General features: G+C 41.4%; 1 protein-coding gene across 1 annotated transcript in view; it reads right to left on the bottom strand.

Moving 5' to 3' along the window:
- Nucleotides 1-1,282: 1,282 nt before the first annotated feature.
- The window catches only part of CTDP1 (CTD phosphatase subunit 1), a 76,792-nt gene continuing 55,432 nt past the window's right edge, over nucleotides 1,283-22,642 (bottom strand). The window contains exons 12-13 of the mRNA XM_056854489.1: nucleotides 12,281-12,450; nucleotides 1,283-1,456 (exon numbers count right to left, since the gene is read on the bottom strand). Of these exons, the coding sequence (XP_056710467.1) occupies nucleotides 1,315-1,456; nucleotides 12,281-12,450 (312 nt within the window). The 3' untranslated portion in view covers nucleotides 1,283-1,314. The remainder of the gene's footprint in view (nucleotides 1,457-12,280; nucleotides 12,451-22,642) is intronic.

The following is a 22,642-nucleotide window of genomic DNA, read 5'->3' as shown; positions in this document are numbered from 1 at the left end:
TGCATCTGCTGGGGTTGCCATGACCAGTCCTGGAGATTGGTAACCCGTTTGGTTACACTGGTTTCCCATCCAAGTACTAACCAGGGCCAACCACCAACCATATTATACAAGACTTATTACAGACTTGTCACTATAATTAATAGAAAGCCCTCCTTCCACCAAAGTGCCCCTTGAAACATTAAAACACCATCTGTCCAACAAAATTAAATAAGAATCCTGTGATCAACCTACTTTACGTGTATTCCATGACAACTCCATTAGCAAGCCTAACAGGAGATTAGATCATCATATGCCTGGAATGTACCTACTGAAAATTTTTTGGTTTCACAGCAAAATATGCTAATTATTTTCATTCAAAAAAAGTGCAGCTTATCTAATTGAAACAAAATAGAAAGATCAGCATTGCAACTCAAACCGAGAACAGAGTTTACAAAATGAATTTTTATTAAATGAAAGAATCTGTTTCATGGATCAAATATGAAATAGAATATACAAAAACTTTACATCTGTTCATTCAAAGAAATAAAACGCTATCCAGTATGAACTAACAGCCATACCTTCCAAAACAACACAAAATGGATAAATATTTTTATGGCAGTACATGGATGCACAGAGAAACCTGTGCTAGAACTGCAGCTTAATAGAGAAGCAAAGTTAAAAATCTAAATGTCTCCTAAAGGATACAACTAATCCACAAAGTAACTTAAAAACATGGAAGTCAATCATCTTATATTCTCTTACAAGCATGTGGCAGACAGATCAAGTGCAGAGTTCACAAAGCTTGCATATCACATTCTCAGTTCCTATACAAATATAAATTGTTCTTTGTTTTTGTATTTAAAAAAAATCTCTATTTGATAACATCTCACTATGAAGAAAACATACCCAATCAGGATCGCTTTACCTCTTCCATGCAGTATATTTGTTAGAAGGCCTTTCTTTCTAAAGCTTGGTATCCAAAGCTATCGTGGCAACATTCTTCAAATTTTCAATTGCAAATCTTTGTGCAGCTCTGTTTTATGAAGTTCTCCAGAGTTCTAAACATGTCTTTGGCATAGCATACCAAATTCCCTCTTTAATACTTCTTTTTGTTAAAAAAAGTATATATTCCTTTAGTAAAACACCTTTAAAACATCTATTTCAGTTCTGTAAAATAATGTATCACCTCCTCCTATGTCCCTCTGTAAAATATACACTGTATTTTTTGAGGGGGGGGGGAATGCCCTCCATGAGCACTGACGCAAGGGACCTATTGGAATTCTGAGTGGTCGCAAAAAAGAAACACGTAATTACGAATTCTCTTGCACATGTAAGTCACATAAAGTCATTCAGTTCGGCTTCCAGCGCTGCTGCCATTTCATCTGCCTCAGAACTGCTGCCCTCCTCATCTTCATTGCTGGACCCTTTGCTTGATTCACTAGCAGCATCGTCTTCATCCAGCTTTCGCTTGTGGCCCCTGCAAAAATGGACAATAACAGTTAAAATATTTAAAATGTCATTAAAATATATTTTAAAATAATCTTGAAAAGGAAACAATGCTGTAAAGCTTTTACAAGCTGTGCATGAAGGTTTAAGACAGTTGTTGAATGTCAAAGTGGAAATTAATGTCCCCCAGGACAAACGTTGTGGGGCCTTTCCATTTGCCATCTCTCTCACTCCCAGACGCTGTTTAATTGAAAGCGCAAGTATGGAAAGAGTAATGCTGGATTTGCCAGAACTACTTGTGGTGGGGGTCTTTGTTGCTCTGACACCTGCTCCCCAACATTGCAGGTAGTAAGTTTAGTTGCCAGTGATGGATATAAAGGGATTGAATAGTCATAAAATGTGCAACTCTTACACTATTGTAATACACTGGAAGGCCTCCAACATGAAAAGAAAAAACTCCCCCCCTTTTTGTAGACTATAGTTTATTCTGCCTTCAAAGGGTTCTCTTTCTTCATATTTGGCAGCAAAACATTCTATTGTCAGACGTTGCCCTGTGCTGGAAGCTGTATTCGACAATCACCTTTAGTCAGAAGCTGTATTGGACAACCAGCTTTTTAGACAACAGACCTTGGGCTGTATCCTACAGCTCCCTTTCTCCAACAGAGCAAGGCTCCTTACTTAGTGGAAGGGAATCATAGGATAAATCACTGTTCTATTAGTGCTGCTACTTTGCATAAGCATTTAATTATTCCCAAATGGTAGGAAAACTAGTGATTTATAGGTGCAACTGTGGCTAGGCCAACTGCTGCTGCAGAGAATACTTCTAAGCTATTGTTAAAGGTTATGTGGACAGGCACTAAAATGCCCTTCTGGCCAAAATAAATTTCCATGCCATTATAGTGCTCACCATTCTCTCCAACATTTCCAACTGACACCACAATAACATTACACTAATGTTCAATGGTCAAAGAGATATTGAAAATTAATTTACATAACTCACATCTGTAAAAACATCTGTCAAATGTGTAAAATCTGACACCCCAATAACACTACATCAATGTTCAATGGTCAAAGAGATAACAATGTATTATCCCTAGTGCAGTAACTAGAGATGTTATTGAAAATTAATTTACATAACTCACATCTGTAAAAAATATGTCAAATGTGTAAAATCTGAAAAAATCTGAAGCCAAATATTCTCTAATATTTGAATCTGAGATGGCTGCTACAGTAAGAATGTTGACATTACTTTCCAAGGCAAGAGTTTGATTCTAGTTATGCTGGTTACAGAAGGCTCTCTCTACCAGTTTTGCAATTTGAGTATGAATTGTTCTGGATCCAGTCACTGCTAATTAATGAGCCACACAGATGCCAAGGTACAAGCAGCACTACATAATGTTCTGAAGTGCAATTCAGGAAGACTGTAGCCTGTTGCCTTGCCAACATAAAACGAAATACAGAGAGATTGCAGATAAACTATATTATTGGTAAACTGATACAAGAGAGGGAAAATCATATAGTGATAAATAAACAGTTTCAATATTAAGTTTTTCAGATGATGCAAAACCAGCTAGCTTTTAACTTAAATATCCCAGTCTGACATAGCTGGGCTGAGTTTGCAGTGTGACTGCGTTAAATGTTGCATTTAATATGTGTTATTCTAATGTATGATGTTGTATCTATTTTAACAGACCAGCTTGATTTTACGGTTGAACTGATTTTATTGACTGTTTCATAAATGTTTGGAAACCACTGTGAACACTGAAAGAATGCTCTAGAATTTTTCAAAAATAAATACATTAAGTGATAAAGCCATGCATCAGATATACCAAAGAAAAGGGCAAGAGAGGGTTATTTTGCAATAACATACAAAATGTTAATGTAAAGTGAAATTGAAGTAAAACACCATCAATTTTTATGTTCAGTTGTCAGTAACTGAATGATTGTTCTTCCATAAGCATTTCTATTACTACTCTGCAGCCAAAAGAAATTTACCTATTCTATATGCTTCAGTTGAGCACATCTAAGGGCCAAACTAGATATTATACCTTTTGTGTGAGTTGTGCTGACTTCCTATTGAGTGGGAACAAGGACTGTTTGAAGTGCAACCATGGGCTGGTGGCAGAAGTAGACCAACCCTTGCCCACATCATCCCTTTTCTCTCAGTGAGGACTGTTTCCAGCCTTGGAGTCTTACCAGCAGGCAAACAAAGGGTATAGGGAAAGTGCAACTGACACCCCAAAATGTTGCTAATGGGTGATGTCCCCATGAAGCCCAGGCTGGCCCTAAATTTCCATAGAATTGAGCTATTAAGCCTAACAAACTTTACAATAAAAACTCCTGAAACCACTTTTAAAACACCTGCCTACCTTAGTGAATGATGTTGAGAGAACCAGAAAACGGTTCTTCAATTAGCAAAGTGAATCATGATAAGAATTTATTGTACTTCCATTAAGATTTTATATGGGATCCAGAATCCTTCCACTGCTACTTGACCCACAGAGCTTCTGTCTAGTGTTTGTAGTACATTTGATGAATTTCTGCTCCAACAGTTATGCTGGCACAAAGTCCCTGGTCTAATTTTTTTCTCTATAAAGCAAACAAACCATTTATCGGAGGCCTGGCTACTTACACCAAACTTCCAAGCCATTTAGATGTGGCAATTTAAACGCTTGGTCCGTCCACAGAAATAAAATCTTACTTTCCAGAAAAGTTATATGAAGGTAACTTTTTAAGCCATTGTACAGTATTGCTAAGACAAGCCATAGTTTAATTATTAGATCAACAGTTGTCAAAGATGACCCTGTATTTCGGCAGAAAGGAAACAGAAATTGGCAAGAAGATACTGAGATTAAGCTTTCAGATGTCTACTACCCTTATGCAGGTACATGACACTTGTAACAACTGCGTGAGTAAACTGAGTACAGACTCTTCCTATGAAACTGATGTGACTTCTCTCTCCTTTCCACAGGGTATGAATGAAGAGCAGGCTGTGTTCTTTATGTACATCTTTGATATGTGCTGCATTTCTTTATAAAGCAAACAAACCATTTATCGCCACTACCCGTATGCAGGTACATGACACTTGCGACAATTGCATGAGTAACAACTGAGTATAGACTCCTCCTATGAAACTGATGTGATTTCTCTCTCCTTACCACAGGGTATGAATGAAGAGCAGGCTGCGTTCTTTATGTACATCTTTGATATGTACCCCACACTGTATATGGTATTACTGTTTTTATAGTGCATTTCTATGCATGTTTACTTAGAAGTCCCATGGTGTCCAAGCAGTACTGACTCTTGGGTAAATATGCACAAGACTGCCCTGTTAGTATTGCAAATATAACCTTTTAAATGGCTGTTGGAAGTTTGGGGATGGCCAAAGATGTATATGCCAATCCAGAGAAGATGCATGTTAAGCAAGTCTGCATTCTAGCCAATGTGCATTAAACACACTCATATTAATCTCTCATTTAAACTGTTTACAGATCTTACTAATACACTGTACATTAGAGCCTTTTTTTTAATGCTGTCAAGTCACATCTGACTAATGGTGAATCTATAGGGTTTCCAAGGCAAGAGACGTTCAGGGGTGGTTTGCCATTGCCTTCCTCTGCAAAGTCTTCCTTGGTGGTCTCCCACCCAGATCAGGCTAGCATAGGCTATCCAGGTCAGGGCACATCCAATTAGCAACAGATAATGAGACCCATGTGTCTGGCACTGCACTCTTGGTTGCAAAGTCTTAAAATGTTACATTAGCACCCTAGGATAAACACACGGAAAAATACTCCCAGTGTTTCTGTAATATTTCAGAAATACCTGCAATAATCTCGAGAAGAGAAGACAGCCTATAAGGCTAGTATTATCTTTGGATAATTATTGTTGTGAGAAACATATTTAAAATGTTTTTGTTCTCATGCTGATGCCTCCTCCTTTGCTGTACATACTTGAGAGTCACATTAAAAGAATGCTGCTGGTACAACAGATGCTATATAGACCAGAAAATATTTTTGTTAGTCTTTAAGGTGCTACTGGACTCTTGCTCTTTTCTACTACTGCAGACAGACTAACACGGCTACCCACTGTGAATTATATAGACTATAGAAGTGCAGTGTAGTATATAGAACAACAGTATCTTTCTTCTTCAAGCAGGAGCTATAAAATAGTCTGTCCAAACAGAAGTTTTTCAGCTTGTTCAGTAAATCATAACAGTATTATTCATGAGCTTGTGTTCTATCAAGTACTCGTACATCTATGAAAACTGTCAAGTGACAGAAAAATGGACACAAAACAAACTTGGTGAAGTTAATAAATTGTTCTGCTGGAAGATATTACTCTTCTAAGAAATGGCCTTTACATGATATATGCATAAGTAGCCTTTTGGGATAAACACACTGGCTTAGAAATATGTAATATAACACATTAAGTTAATCTAGTTTGTCCCTTTCACTCATTTATTGGAACTTTCTAACAACAATTTCTGGAAATGTGGAAACTATGTAAAATAAACTGTCCCTCACATTTTTTCAGCCCCTTCACTCAAAACAGAATTTGGGGGAAAATAACATGTGTCCAATACTTACTTTCATCAGTCCAAACTTTATTTTACTGCTTTAACATACATTGTATCATTTATAGCTTAGTTAGCATCCAAAATGCTATCATTTGGAATATTTCTGAAATGTTAACATATTAATGCCTTACCTTTTTATAAGCAAAATTGTGACAAAATCATATACTAGAGTACTGCAAATTGCTGCAACTTACGGTACCTTAAGCTTAGAATCCGAACCTTAGCTTTTTGCCATCAAAGAAAGATGGAAGCTGAAGTACAAATGTTGTACCAAACAAAAGGTAGTGAATTATTGTACAGAAATATTCCCATTCAGTCACAAAAGGACTTGTGGCACATTAGGATGCTATGTTAAACTTTATACAACGTTGAACTAGTCAAGAGTGTACCACACAGCATATTTGTGGACCGAATTAGTCATATCTACACAATCAATAAAGTCATATCTAGGAAGGGTCATCAAGCTCTGCCTAGTCGTTTGTTGATTCAGCCCAAGCCGGTACTGTGGACAGGTAACCGAATCACCTCAGGTTGAGATCCCATACATTTGAACATGGTTACTGATGCCCATATTTGGAGTTCTTTGCACCTTTCACTCCCTGAAAGTTTAAACCTTCCAATTAAACCTGCCCTGATCAGGATGGCCTAGGCTAGCCCGATCTCATAAAATCTTGGAAGCTAAGCAGGGTCATCCCTGGTTAGTCCTTGGATGGGAGACCACCAAGGAAGTCCATGGTCCCTACGCAAAGGCAGGCAATGGAAACCATCTCTGAACGTCTCGTCTTGAAAACCCTACAGGGTTGCCGTTAAGTCAGATGTCTTGATGGCAGTTTACACATACACGCAGCCTGAACCCAATCCTGCCACATCAGAGACACTGCCCCCTTCTTAAATACAACTACAGGTGTGTAAAAGTCACTTCTCAGCCCCCCAACCCTTTGTAGCTGGTTTCTGGATCCTACCTTTTACCCCAGCCTCGCAGTTGGTCTACTTCCTTCGTCTTGCTGAAATCACTGACCCTTCCCCTCCTTTGAACCCTGGATCTTCTGTGACCCTATCCTCTCGTATGTGGCCTTTCCTGGACATACATGGACTAGCATGCAGAGCTAAGGGATTATGCAGAGCGCCCACACCACAGGTGACCAAGGATGGAAGTGACCTAAGACACTATCCCGGACCAAGCTGTATGGAGCCAGCAGGTGATTACACATGGCAAGCAGCAATATGGATCCTGACAAGGAAGTGAACTGGAATCCATCTTGGATGTGGTTGCACAGTGGAGGGAAAGCACTGACCTTTGGACTCGCCTGCCTACCCACTCTGAGCTCACCCTCAGAAGAGCTGCTTTCATTCCAAGGACATTGGGATGTTTGCATAACCATCAATGTGGCTGTCCTATCAAGATCGGCCTGACCCGAGCAAGAGGACAATGGTGCTCCCCTGTAACTCCTTGAATTCCTTCCCTGGGACAGCCTGGGACCAGGTTAATCCCATCACCCAAATCCTCCTCCTCCCCCCCTCACACCCTCCAGTTCCTGACAGCTGCCTGGTAGCACAATCACCCGATACTTGCCAGCTATCAATAATCCTATCACATTCTAATTAACTCAGCACCCTTCCTTTCTTCCTACACCTCATCTCCACTTGAGGAGCAATTTTACTGTGTGCCCCAAGACCACTTATCCGGTGAGTCATCCTACCTCAAGGCAGATTTTTACTATAAGTATCGCTGCCCTCCCAATGGCACCTTTACTAAGCATTTTACTGGATCCAAGCGTTTTGCCCCGTGCTGTAAGTGTGGTCTATCTTTTCCTTTCCTGACTCCTGGCTGCAGTTATTCTCCTTGGAACCTCTCTCTGGACCCCGGATGGTAGCTATGGAATCCAATTACCCTATCCCTAATAGGATTCTTTGTGTGTGATTGCATTGCTTTATTGCTTTGTGTGTGTTTGTACCCCCTTTTCATTCCCCTAAATAAAACCAACCTGTTTTTGTTTCCTGTAATTTGCTTTCTGCATCGTTTATTCCTTTGGTTTGCTCATCCCTCGTAAAACATAGGTCAAAGAACCCACTTTAAATCAAGCCTCTCATTAGCGCTCTAAAGTCCGTCTCCAATCAGCTAATTCCCCCATTAAAGATTGGAGACCCCAGCATTCCCCGTAACACTTCATCTCCAGACATGCTTTTTATCACCTGCTCCTGGACTGGACTCTCACCCATCTTTTGTCTTCAGGATATTTTGTTTCTCCCCTTTTATCCCCCAAAGCGCTACTGGCTTGCTTTACTGCTTGCCAGTACTACTTTTCCAGATTTCCCCCTCATTTATATTTCTAGCTTAGTATTTGCTTAGCGTAAGTTTTGCCCTCCCTAAGATTGTACCAAAATCCCAAATAAAGTCTGTATTTCTTTTTAAATCTTTAATCAAGTCTCTGTCATCCTTTTCTTGCTGAAACTCGCTACTCACAGCCACCTCTTTAGGTAAAAGATTCCAGCTTCCCACTCCTGCACAAACACGAAAGCTAATTCCCCATGTCAATCTGAATGCATTTTCTTGTGTTTGTGGGGGTGCAGTATCAACAAAGAACTTCCGTCATTAATAAACATGCAAAGGATGGTACAGCGCTGAATTTCTTCTGTCTTTAAAAGCTGAATATCTTCCATCTTTAAAGGCTATCTTGTACTTCATGACACTAACCCTTACTAATGCTGGCTGAAACCAATTCCAGGAACAAGCATCACACATCACATGATTTATTAATTTTCATTAGGCTGAATGATCTGCTGAGCATCTATAGATCTCAGCTAGATCCACTATTAGAAGGGGCTGGAGCTTATGAACTGCACATGATTTACTGCATTTTCCTTCCCCTAGAAGCTCTGTGACTCCAAAAAGTCAATGTGGGCTTCTAGAGTACGCTCAAGGACAAACACTACTCAGCACCCATGAACCCTTATACTTAATCAGACCCTTGGTCCATCAGTCAGTATTGTCTACTCAGGTCGGCAGCGGCTGTCCAGGGTCTCAGGCAGGGTCTTTCACATAGCCTACTTGCCTAGTCCCTTTAACTGGAGTTGCCGGGGATTAAACCTGGGACCGATGCTCTACCACTGAGCCACAGCCCCAGTGGGCTGCAGTGAGTTGGCCAAAAGGGTGAATTCACTCTCCCTCTTGTGTGAGTAGAGAGCTTACTTGGCCAAGTTTCCTTCCCTACTGGGATAGGGAGGGGTAATTTCATCCAATTCTCTCTCCTTAATGAAGCTCTCTAGGCCACATCAGGTATTACTGAGATGGAAGATAAATCCATACACTTTATACCATAGCAGTTGGTAGAACTGAAAATAACTTCATATGCATGCACAATACAGTGCCGTATCTTTTCCAACTAATAAATGTTGAAGCAAAAAACTGCTTTATTATTCTGAAAAGTGACAGAGAATACTTCTTCAAACACCAATAGGTTTTCAAAGGCATTCTCTAGACTTTATTTGGCGTGTGGGGCATTTTTTCCCTGGGAGAGTAACCAAACACCGTTCATTTTTAAAGTTAAGAATCCTTCTTGTGAATTATGTAATAGGAGAATTTTTAAATCTCTGTCACCTTCCCTTATAGACTTATTAGATTTCTGGAGATAGAAAACCAACATCAAATGACAGATCTCAAGTGCTGATTTCAGCAGAGAGCACTGAGCTGTTAATAAGAGCACCTGCACTTGTTCAAAATAATTGGTGGTCTGGGTCAGTGCTGATAGTCAGAACTGTTGCCTAATGCAAGCATATCACATTCTGAGATTTTTTTTCAGAGAGCAATTTGATGTTTTTTATTTTAGAAGCTGCATTGGGTATCAAAATAATGCCCTGACAGCCACTACTATATTTAAGGATCTGGAAAAAAAAAAAAAAACACAGGAAAGTAGTTCCGTTCAATCTGGATGCTATTTTTTCACTAGGGGTATCCTAACACAGCAATTTGCATTTTATTTGAAAGCCAAGAACACATTTAATTTTTACAGCAGCAGACCTATTCCAGGTCTTCTTGGAAAACACATCCACTCTAGAGTCTTCAGGGCTGCCACTAAAAAATTATTTCTTTTTTATTTCTTTTCTTTTCTTTTATCATGTATATTTTTTCTTTTTTTTGGATTTATTATAAAAAACTAATAAAAAATTATATATATAAAAAAATAAAAAAATAATTATTTTCCATTTCCCGGACTTTCCTTGACTGACTTTTGTCAATTTCCCTGACCACCATTCAAAAATGGTGGTGGAAAGTGCCGTCAAGTCACAGCTGACTTATGGTGACCTTGGAGGGTTTTCAAGGCAAGAGACACGTTGCCGCCTCCGGTGGTTTGCCATTGCCTGCCTCCATGTGGGCTGAGAGAGTTCTGAGAGAACTATGACTGGTCCAAGGTCATCCTGCAGGCTTCATGTGGAGGAGTGGGGAATTGAACCCGGTTCTCCAGATTAAAGTCCACTCCTCTTAAGCACAACACCATGCTGGCTCTTTACTAAAAAATAGCCCCATGTTTAAAAAATCATAGGTTACATTATATTAAATGAAGTTTTCATTAAACAGCATAAAACTATACAAGTACTAAAATGCAAAATCCTTTGTCAAGATAAGAGCTTCAATATGAACTTCTTTAAATGTTGATTGTTAACTGAAGACATCTGTTTTGAAACTAAACTAAAATTACACAAAAATGTAACTTCAATACACAGAATCTCTAAACATTAACAAATGACAGAACATCTTTGTTCTTGTTTTAAAGCTAAACTAAATTTTATTTTTAAAATGTCAATGAATATTCTTTAAAAATGGCTTAATTGAGTGGAAGTGGGGAGAACTAAGTTGCGGCAGCTGTTTTCACTGCATTTGGAGCTGGTGACATCAGAATCTTCTCTGCACCTGTGCTTGGTGACTCTTTCCCAAAACACTCAGAAGGAATTAAGGGAGAGACTCTACCCAACTGGAGCACAAAAGCTTTCTGCATGAGATGCTAAAGGGACGGGGTTCTGGGCCCTTAGGTATTTCTGTGAGTGAGTGGCCTGCGACTGTGCTGCGGGTGGAGCCCTTTGGCGGGGCCCTCAGATGCGGACCTCAGGCCTTGGCTCTGTTGGTTTTTGCTTCCTTTCTGAGCAAATTTTAGCTGAAGTTGTTTTAGTAATTTTTTTGGTGTTAGTATTATAGTAATTAGTAGTAGAATTGTATAGAGTTGCTAGCTGAGGTAAAAAGGACCAAAGAAGAAATTTAATTAACCAACTGAAGTGGAAACCTCTTCTCCTGAACCCTCCACTTTGTCTTTGAGGGATATCAATTTTTTTTAAGCAAGCTAAAAATCTTTGAGGCTGCCATTACTCAAACCTTTGAGGAAAAGCTACAATGTTAAGATAAAAGAATAGAGATTAATGGGGGAGGGGAATCCAGAGGAGATACTTAAAAACGTATGTGAAGTAAAGAATAACAAATCAAAATAATCAAATCAAAAATTGGGATGACTGATTCTCGGTGTACTGTAAATGAGGCAATATCCCATAGAAATGAGAAGATAACAGAATCAGAAGATAAGGTGGAGGCCTCAGACAATAAATTAAGGAGAACCTTACTGAAACATGAAGAAGGAGATGATATTTAGGAAACTTATTTTCAGGTATATTGGGGTCTATTTTGAAGGAGTTAAAATTGCAAGAGCTTACAGAGTAAATTAAAAGACTGCACGAAATAGGCAGGTATGCTGAGATATAATAGTAACTTTTGAATCATTCCCAACTAAGAAACTGATTGTAAACTAATCTTCCCCCAGGAAGATTTTTATGTATTAAAGGGACCTTGGGGCCCCCATAGAAAAAATTAGTTGATGTTTTAGATATTGCAGAGTTCAGGGCAGAGTATACAACAGAGAGAGAGATCTCAAGTAGAAATCCATGTAGATAGGATAACTAGATAAAATGGAATATGTGGTACAACCTGAAGACTTTCCAATTCAAATCTGCAAAATAGATACGGAAATCTAGACTGATAGAACAACTTATCACTTAGAAAATCAGGTAAGTGACAAGCTGAATTCATAAAAAGACAACTTATCACTTAGAAAATCAGGTAAGTGACAAGTTGAATTCATAAAAAAGACAATTTCAGATTTCTACCCATACAGTGCATATCAAAACAGGTTTTCAAAGTGGTTCAATGAAGCATTTACAATAGAAAGGTGGCTGCTGGAAATAACAGATATATGAAATATCATCAATATTAATTCCAACAAGCTAAAAAACACATACCTGGGCACACTACCTGTCAAACTTCTTTCACTTGATGTTGTTGATACAGGCCTCTCTTCTATTGTCATATTTAGAGTCTCTTCTGAATCACTCTGAGTTTTCTTTCCTTCTCCTGCCTTCTTTTTTTCACTGTCACTATCATCACTGCCTTCTCCTAATATGTCATCAACCTGCCAAGCAAGCAAGAATTATAAGCGACACAACGGTTCAACGTAGTAGTCATTTATAACGTTAATTTATATATTAATGTCCTTTAAAACTGAATTGTTTTTAAGCTGAAGTATTTGAGACATTATTATTGGCAACGTGTTTAATATTTTATTGCTTTTTATCCTACTTTCCTCCACGCATCTCTGGAGAGCATAAAGGAAAATTTTTATGGAGAACATTTATATTCTGAAACTCTGTAGACTTGGCCAAAATGGCTTGAAAGGCAAAATAAAAGCAACCAAAGAAATATCATAATATTTTTTAAAAGGAGAAAATCTCAGTGGAAGGAGTTTCACAAATGTCAGGCCAGAGGGAAAATATTGCTCCCCCCCGCATGATTCTATAAGCTATCAGGGGCTTCAGCAGGTTAACCCTCTGCCTTTCCTTTAATTGACTCAACTATTCTGTGTCCCGTGTGCCCCTAGAGCCACCCTGAGCCCGGCATTGCCAGACAGGGACGGGATATAAATCAAACAAACAAATAAATAGAGCCTCTTCAAACTGTTTTGGGATTTTTCATCCCTCTCTCTTTTGATTAGTTTACAAAGTCATATTTTTCTACGTACGAGAAAGTTTTCTGAGAATGTTGAAACCCCCTACTTTGTGGCCAGGTTTTTGCCATTCTCATAACAGTGGCCAGCCATTTTTACTACTGGAAAGAATGGTACAAAAAGCCAGCAGAAATGCAGGAAAAAAATCCCCAAGCATAAATCGCCACATATTAACATATGTTATCCTGACAAATTAAAATGCTAGAATATGTAACACAGTATTGTGAGCATACTCAAAATGAAAAGTAGCGCTTTTACAAATGTAGTTGAATTAAGGTATTAGAATGCTATTTTGCACACTAGGAAGCCTTAATATAAATCTATAGGGAGGGGGGAAGTATTTGAATCCCAATTAATTAGTATTTTTATACAACCTGTTAAAATAAAGCTTTTCTGATAAGATATCTGAGCTTGGATCCAGAGCACTGTGAATGAAGCAAGTCCACAACAGGGGTTTTTGATGCCTTCCCTTTCTTGATGTAGCTTTCTTCACTCACCCCCTTTTCAAGCCAGCCAGGAACAGAGTGCCATGTGGCACAGGGAACTTTGGCAAGAAAGGGCAATTGGTTTACTGGACAAGTGAAAGCCTGCACAACAATGTGTGGGAGGGAGGAACTGTATCCATTTCCCTTTCCTGCTGTACTACCTGGTCAAGCATTCCATGTCCTTCCCAATGGTGTCTCAACCCTTAAGAGTGGTTTTTGAAGGGAGACTAGGGCTGCCACAGAAAGGAAATAGATTGGTTCTTGTAGGTTATCCGGGCTGTGTAACCGTGGTCTTGGAATTTTCTTTCCTGACGTTTCGCCAGCAACTGTGGCAGGCATCTTCAGAGTAGTAACACTGAAGGACAATGTCTCTCAGTGTTACTACTCTGAAGATGCCTGCCACAGTTGCTGGCGAAACGTCAGGAAAGAAAATTCCAAGACCACGGTTACACAGCCCGGATAACCTACAAGAACCAATGAACTCTGACCGTGAAAGCCTTCGACAGGAAATAGATTGTTTGCAAGCTTGCTGTTGCTGTACTTAGGATCTAACCCATGGAAAGTAAAACAGACGTGAAACGTCAATAATTAAACTACCCTGTCCATATTATTGTGGCTTTTCAGTAAATAATTGCAGAAAACAAATATTGTCCTCGACTGGAACTCTTAATTACCGCTAAAACCTCAAGGTTATAGAAAATGTCTCAAGAAGAGGGGAGGGGAGGGGAAGGAGAGAAGCTAAGCATCTGTGGAACACAGAAGCTAGCAAACACTTATACTCTGTTTCATCTCGAGGTTGAAGGTTGAGATAAGGCTGGTAAGGCTCTTTAAAGTTTATCCTTTACCACTTCTAAAGCATCCTTTTCTTTCAAGTTGGAATGCTTGATATCAGATAGTAAGAAAGGTTTAAAGAATCTTCATTTTGTATTAGCAGAACAAATTATCACAGCTATATAATACTGAATTGGTCTAAACTACCACCCTATTTAGGCTGCAAACATATTAGATCGAGCCACTGAAGAGCCACTGAAACAATTTCTTCCTCTGCTTAATTATGTCTGAAGAAACAATTAAACATAATATACTATCTACACAAGCAAAGGCAATGTAGAACAATGTATTTGATTAAATCCAACAACTGGTTGTACTGAAGAAAAATGAAAACAGGTTTTGATTTTGTAATGATGTTTCAGAAGCTGCCAATTACTCCTAAATGAAAAACAACTACAATTACTCTTAAAAAAACTGTCACTTGTTAAAAAGATCACATTACATTAGTGTGGTACTGCAAAGTGACTAAGCAATGGTTAGAAAGAAAATCTATTTCACAGATCACTTAACACATAAAATGCACTGCAGTTAAAAGCAACAGGAGACATGCTTGCAATTATAAGAATCACTATGCTTTAGATTTTCTGACAGTTTCTTATATAGTTTGCATGGTGGAATGTAATTCTGCTGGGAGACAGGGAATGTTTAGATATTGACATACACACTCCAGTCAAACCTTTTACTGGCACATGTTGACGTTGCACAAGTCAATACATGGAGAGTTTTGCAAGAGTAACTGAACTCACTTTCCTGCTGACAAGGCTGTAAAAGGTAAAGGTCCCCTGTGCAAGCACCAGTCATTCCTGACCCATGGGGTGACGTCACATCCTGACGTTTACTAGGCAGACTTTGTTCATGGGGTGGTTTGCCAGTGCCTTCCCCAGTCATCTTCCCTTTACCCCCAGCAAGCTGGGTACTCATCTGACCGACCTCGGAAGGATGGAAGGCTGAGTCAACCTTGAGCCGGCTACCTGAAACCAACTTCCATTGGGATCGAACTCAGGTCGTGAGCAGAGCTTGGACTGCAGTACTGCAGCTTACCACTCTGCGCCACGGGGCTCTTCACTGACAAGGCTGACGCCCCCTTAAAAGCCCAGTTGACTTCTGGATCTGGAGATGTTCCGGGCTATTGACAATCACAGTTAAGTGCCACCTTCATTTCCACAAACCTTATTCCGCTATTTGGTTTACTGTGAAGTTTTGGGCCACAAAGAGGGTTGATAACTTGAGCACAAGTGGGGGGGGGGGGAACTCAAGACAAATACAACTAAACAAAAGTTGGAACTTATTTAGCTTACTTTGGGGCAGTTGTTATGGTAAAGCAGGCTCACGCCGCCAGAGGTGTGCCTGCACAAAGCTGCCCAGCTGAGCTGTTCCAATTAGAGAAGGGACTGCTTAATTCTTTCCCTGATAATACGAACTCTGAACAAATGGTAGCTCACTGTGACGTTTTTGCAGATCAAAATTGCTTGCATCCATCACAACTCTTACCTGTTGAACCAGTGGAGTCTCTCTCAAAGTGTTAGCAACCACTGTCTCTACCAAAATTGCTCACATGAATTTCAGTAACTGTGGCGAGTTGCTTGGTGGAGTCCGGCTAACAGAGTTAACCCTTGCACATTCTTGATTATTAAATCTAGCCAAAGAGATCCCCATGCCTACACAAGAAGCCAGCTGGGTGACCTTGGGCTAGTCGCTGCTCTCTCAGCCTCACCTACCTCCCAGGGTGTCTGTTGTGGGGAAGGGAAGGGAAGGTGATTGTAAGCCAGTTTGATTCTTCCTTAAGTGGTAGAGAAAGTCAGCATATAAAAACCAACACTCCTTCTTCTATTATATAACAATACCCAATGATGGATTTTGGAGTCAAGTTGTCCTACAAGATTTTCACTTGCCCCCAAAAGGAGTAGGTTCACACCTTGAGGTGTTGTTAAATCTGGGCCTGCAGGTCTTGTGTTGTTTACAGCACTTTTACCATGTTCAGGTAGTACACCAGCTGTATGCATTCCTTTGCAAGTAAAGCTGGATGGTGTTTGGTTTGTGTGTGTGTGTGTTTGTTTTGGCACGACATCCAAACGTTTCTTGAGAACAGGCAACACTGCTCTAACCTTTTCTGAATTTCCACTGTTCTAGGCTCACCACACTTTTGCTTCACAATATATCCATATATAATCCAATCAGCGAGTTATTCCACGCAACCATCTTTAACACTATTTCCCACTGGAACGTGACTAAGAAACAAGCTTGAATCCAGAGGGCATCAATTCCATGGGAACAAGGACCCCTCCAGAGAGCATGCTTTGTCACTTTTCCCCTCGTGCTGCAACCCTAAATGCCCCCACAAATGCTGCTCTTGGGCACCGTGGGACCTCAAGGATGGACATCTGGAGCCTTAACACAATGGCCTAAAACGCACGGCCACTTACCGCGGTTTCTGCCCAGGCTCCTCCCTGTTGATTCCCAATTTCACCCAGGATCAAATCCTTGCAAACGAACGGCACTTGATTTGCTGCTGGCCGAGCGATGTGTCGACCCAAAACGAACCCGGATTTGCTCTCGAGGAGCCAAAACGTTACCCCTGGCTCGTTCAACTTACCCAGAAGCGGGGCGGGACACCAGAGGCTGTGGTTGGTCAGTGAGAGTGAATCGACCAATCACCAGTGGGAGGGGGCGTTGCTGGACGACCAGGAAGTTCGTTGCTCCTGTGTTTTCTGTTTGCACGGACAGAGCAGCGCACAGTTTCGCCATGGGTCATGCTTACAGATACTCCCCCGGCCCGGGTTCATTTAATCCTGGCTGGAACGGGGAGGAGCCTGGGCAGAAACCGCAGTAAGTGGCTGTGCGTTTTAGGCCAACGAGAAAAAACAGAGTTGCACTTACCTGTAACTGTTGTTCATCGAGTGGTCTTCTGTGCAGGCACGCATGGGGACTGCGCTTGCGCAGGCCAGCCGCGGAGAACTGACTAGAAAGCTTTTAGGAGCTTCAGAACGCCTGGAGCGCTCCCCCTCCCCTCCGTCCCAGGCCGAGAGCAACGGTCCGCCCAACGGTCAGTTGACGGAGGGAGGAGGGGCGCTCCCCCCTCCTTCGCCGCCGTGGAAGACCACCATAGCCACCAAGCAGTAGCCCACAGCGGGGAAAGGAGGGAGGGATGCGTGCCTGCACAGAAGACCACTCGATGAACAACAGTTACAGGTAAGTGCAACTCTGTTTTTCATCTTCGTGGCTTCTGTGCAGTCCCGCATGGGAGAATAGCAAGCTCACCTACCATGGAGGCGGGTGTGGGCTTGTCACCTAATTAAAAGACAACTCTCACAAACAGCTGTTTCCTCCCTGGAGACCACATCTACAGGGCAATGCCAGAGGTATGTGGATCGAAGGACCAGGTTGTCACTTTAGAGAAGCCTCAGAAATCTGTCATGGCAAGGAAAACAGCGAAAGAGACATGAGCCCTGTTGCAAAAGGCCTCCATATGGAGTGGACAGCATAGTTCAGCATTGCTATAAACACCATCGGGAAACCGTTTCCAAAGAAGCTGCTGGTTCAGCCTTCCATGCACTAGACCAATAGGTTGTTTAGGTGCTGCATGGAACCTGAAGGACATGGTCTTCAGGCACTTGATTGCATGAAGAGATTGCTCAGTTAGCGACTGAGGATTTAGAAGAAAACAGGTTCGGCAACGGGACCTTACCCAAGGTCGAACTTCAATCTAGGTAATACTACCTTAACCTGATGAAAAGTGATCACAGACCAATAATTTAAACAGGTTAAATGACAGCAACCAAAAACAGCACCTTAGTGGATAAAAGAAAAACAGGTTAGATGGTGCCATTATACAAAAGGTTTAAAGCATAATGCAAAGAATAATAAGGGCATTAGCGTAGGGAAACAAATTAGACTAGCCAAGGCCCTCAAACCATTAGCAAACTGGTGTTGCAAATACTTAATAAGAATTAATCAGGAAACAGAGGGCTGAGATGACCACCAGATGTGCTTGACGGGAATAACAGCCAGGCTAGTATCATTTAATGAGTAATGACACACCCCATATAAAGGTGAAGTAAGAGGTTGCAAACCGTCTGACCCTGATCATTCAAAAAAATGAGCCCACTTGGCAGCATAAGATGACTATCTGTGTGGTATGCATAATACTGTTAACAACCTTGTGACTCTAGGTAGGTCCCGTTAGATGGTTGAGATGACCACGCCACCCACTGTAGTGAAGCGACATTGTGGCAGAGAAGGAAGGGGCTATACCCTGATCAGCTAGTCTTCTTGAGAAAGTACCCGAAATCCCCATCAAAAGTAATCTACAGATTGGGAACACAAAACATTGTGGTCAATAGGGACCTATGAGCATCACTGGTGTCCTGGGTCTGTGAAGCCAGGGAACAAAAATGCAGCATTAAAATAAATGTGACCAGTGAAACTGGAGAATCTCTCCGACGGCCTCATGGCATCCAGTGTTCTGTAGGAAGCAGGGACATATTGCATCTGCACTTGAGATAATAGGACTCTACCTGGGGAAAAACCATTCCCTTAAAAAGGGAAAGCAGGGAACATAGAGTGAGGGATTACTTGTGGGTTGATGAAACCTGTCAGCTTGGGAAGTCTGAGAGAGTAGGCTTCTCTCACCACCTGGACGTCCAGGAAGGAAACGTTGTGCTGTTAGGTCCTTTGCCACAACCGGAAAAACCTGGGACAGCAGGACAGGGAACTCTCCCTCATGCTATAGATATTTACATTGCCATGCTATATACACTCATAGCAGTGGCTGAAAAAAGGTACAAAATGGTACTGGATTGTCCTGACTTCCAGAAGAATAATGTGATTTCATGAAGGAAAACATTCAGGTAAACACCCTTGCACAAGTGCTTGTGAGAACCTTAGTACTGGAGAGAACACAGCACAGTTCTGGATATAGGAAGACTATGTCTTCAGGTGGTATTAGCATAGTTGCCCTGTCAGACAGGATCTGCACCACTAGTCTGGGAAGGAGCAGGAACCAAAGCGATATGCAATAGAACCAACCGTAGTAGGGGACGATGACTGGAAACACATATATTTATTTGTTTGTTTGTTTGTTTGCCTTTGGTAAGGTATGTTTTTTAATGTCCTCTTGAAAACCCTTGTTTTGTAAATTCAGGTACCAGAGGTCTAATGTTCTTAGACTGATGATCCACAATACACACAGAGGAGTATTCCCCAGTCTCAGAACCAAGTTGAACCCCATTAGTTGTTGGTCTTGTTTTTGTTTTTTAATTTTTATTTTATTTTATTTTGAAGCCTATAGGTAGATACCCTAGGATATAGACCAGTAACAATGGTGATCAAAATTATTCATTTTAAGAACTGATCTACATTTGCACATAAATCGTGCAGCTAAAGGGACAGAAAAACCATGGGCCCTTGAGTTGTTAAGGGCTCGAAGAAAAAAACATTCAAAGTAGCAAAAAGAATGCTATCCTTTGAGTAGGGAGCAATTGGGATTACACAAATTCAACTAGCAAATCCAACGACACATAGGGCTGACAAGGTTAGAGACAGGCAAACCTGCAGGACTGGTAAAATGAACTGTCCAATAGCCAATAATAATTTAATTACGTATCAACAGCACCACCTGCTGACAGGAGGAAAGCAAGTGCAACAAGCCTGTAACATACTGTAACATACAATTAAGATAATTGTCCTTAGATTCAGGACTACAACCAAAAAGGCTCCCAGGCAACTGAGGAAGGACATCTGAAAAGGGAAGTATCCTGAAATGTGGGCACCTGTGGATCCATATTAAGGAGTCTGAGGTCCAGTCGGGGTCCCTTATCAGCATTTTCCTTTATCCAAGATAAAAATACATAGATTAAAATTTGCGTGTTCCTAAATAAAGGGGTTTATTTGCATTGCAATATAGAGATCTCAGCTGCAATGAACTCAATATGGAGGGAACCCAGTGCCTTGGATGGTTAAGAGCACCATTCAGCATTTAGCATAAATCTACCCAGGAGTTATGCATTTATTATCCTGTAGTCATGCCTGTTTGTCCCTGTATGAAAAGTCCTTGGGAAGTCAAACACCCTGTGAGTTGGGGACGTCTCCCCTTATGCTGGATAAACGCAATATGTACAAGACTTATCAGTGTACATAATTTGCTTAGGCTAATTACAGCCCTAACACTGAAAAGTGATCTTAATGGGAGATTCAGTGCTCCTGCCCAGAGTCAAAGTGGGCAGCCCCAGCAACCCCCGGATAAAAATGGGAACCTGACCCATATTAAGATAGAAGTGTCCCAGCAACTAGCAACTGGGTGAGGGATACTGTAAGAGGAATCAAGCATCCTCTTTTAGCTTTATATAGATTTCCCACCTTCTAGGGAAAAGAAGCCAAATGTATACCATATTGGTTTCGCATAACACAACTCCTTGTCAGATCCGACTTCGAATCTGAGGGAGATTATAAAATCTTCCAAGCCTATGCCATCCAGATTAAGTATTCTAAATAGAGCTGAATGACCCCATGGGTGAGACAGGCAGGAACCCAGATGGGTTACACATGAGAGGAAGCGTATTATGAGCCCTCGCTCCTTGACGCCAAGGTGACCATGTAAATTGACTTCGAGGTCGGTGGGAAGACACTTGTCACAGAGGGGATGAGTGTCTATACACCCATGGGGATATATGTATTCCCGCAGGAGCATCCCACGGAGAGGCTCAGGGAACATAAGGGGGGGGACGGAACATGGCTGAGAAGCCTTCCCCACATGCTGGACAATGCTTCAGCCCAAGCTTGCTTACCCCACTAGCGACGGCGATGCCTGACGTCGAGGGAAGCGGGGGGCGGGGGAGCTGCAACGCTGATATTTCTCCCCTTCTCCGAACAGATGCCGCAGCAACAGACAGCTGGCATGGAGGCAAACTCGAACCCGCTCATCTCGGCATCGAGGAGGAATCGGTGTATGACATCGACAAGAGCCAGGTGGCTGTTGTGTTGGTGCGTCAGAGGTGAGCCAACGTCGAGGCTTTTACACCCTGAGGAGTAGGTGTTCCCACCTCCTTGGAATTGCTCGACCTCGAGACCTCTCTCTGCACGTCATGCACCTTACCTTACCTTACCTTACCTTAGGGGACTGATCCCCTAGTGCTGTAGACTAGCAGGCTTTCCACGGAACCTGTTGACGTCGAGACATCATCCATGCATGTCATGGGGTCCAGAGCCCCTAGCACCACAGTAAAACGGCTTTCCACGCAGCCTGTCGACTTCAAGGTCTCATCCATGCACATCGTAAGGGACGGAACACCGAGCCCCTAGTGCAACCATACAGTGGCTTTTCTCAGCCTGTCGACTTCAAGGTCTCATCCATGCACATCGTAAGGGACGGAACACCGAGCCCCTAGTGCAACCATACAGTGGCTTTTCTCAGCCTGTCGACTTCAAGGTCTCATCCATGCACATCGTAAGGGACGGAACACCGAGCCCCTAGTGCAACCATAGAGTGGCTTTTCTCAGCCTGTCGACTTCAAGGTCTCATCCATGCACATCGTAAGGGACGGAACACCGAGCCCCTAGTGCAACCATAGAGTGGCTTTTCTCAGCCTGTCGACTTCAAGGTCTCATCCATGCACATCGTAAGGGATGGAACACCGAGCCCCTAGTGCAACCATACAGTGGCTTTTCTCAGAGCCTGTCGACTTCGAGGTCTCATCTATGCACTTCATAGGGGACAGAACCCCTAGTGCTGCAGCATATCCAGTCCTTATCACAGCCTTTGGGTTGAGACCTCTTTCCACACACGTCGAGGAGATAACCTAAGCATTAGTAAAGCCGGATTTCCTCACAGACATTCGAACTGGAGAAACACAGCCTGAATGACTTGTAAAAATGAAAAAGAGACAAGATTAAAACAAGTATCTGAAACAAAACCGACCATTAATTAGTGGCATACTTATTCTGCATTTGGCAGAATTGTCAAAGAAAGTGATATTGGCAAAACAGACATCAAATGCTGAAAGAAAAGAATTTCTGAGGTAGAAGAAAAGACACAAGTCTCTCAAATAGAACAAGCATTATTAATTTGTACCATACTATTGTACATTTGGCAAATTTGTTAAATAAAGCCACATTGACAAAAGAAAAGAAATCAAATCCTGAAGAGAAGACCTTTCTAAGTGAAAGAAAAGACATGTCTCTTATACAGAACATAATCATCATTATTTTGTGCTATAATCCTTTCATATTTGGCACATTTGGTACATCAAACCATATTGGCAAAAAGGAAATCAAATCCTGAAGAGAATTTT

Source organism: Euleptes europaea, chromosome 8 (genome assembly GCF_029931775.1).
Source record: "Euleptes europaea isolate rEulEur1 chromosome 8, rEulEur1.hap1, whole genome shotgun sequence".
Lineage (NCBI taxonomy): Eukaryota > Metazoa > Chordata > Lepidosauria > Squamata > Sphaerodactylidae > Euleptes > Euleptes europaea.
Note: the sequence above shows the minus strand (reverse complement) of the source record. Positions and strands in the feature narration are given on the sequence as shown.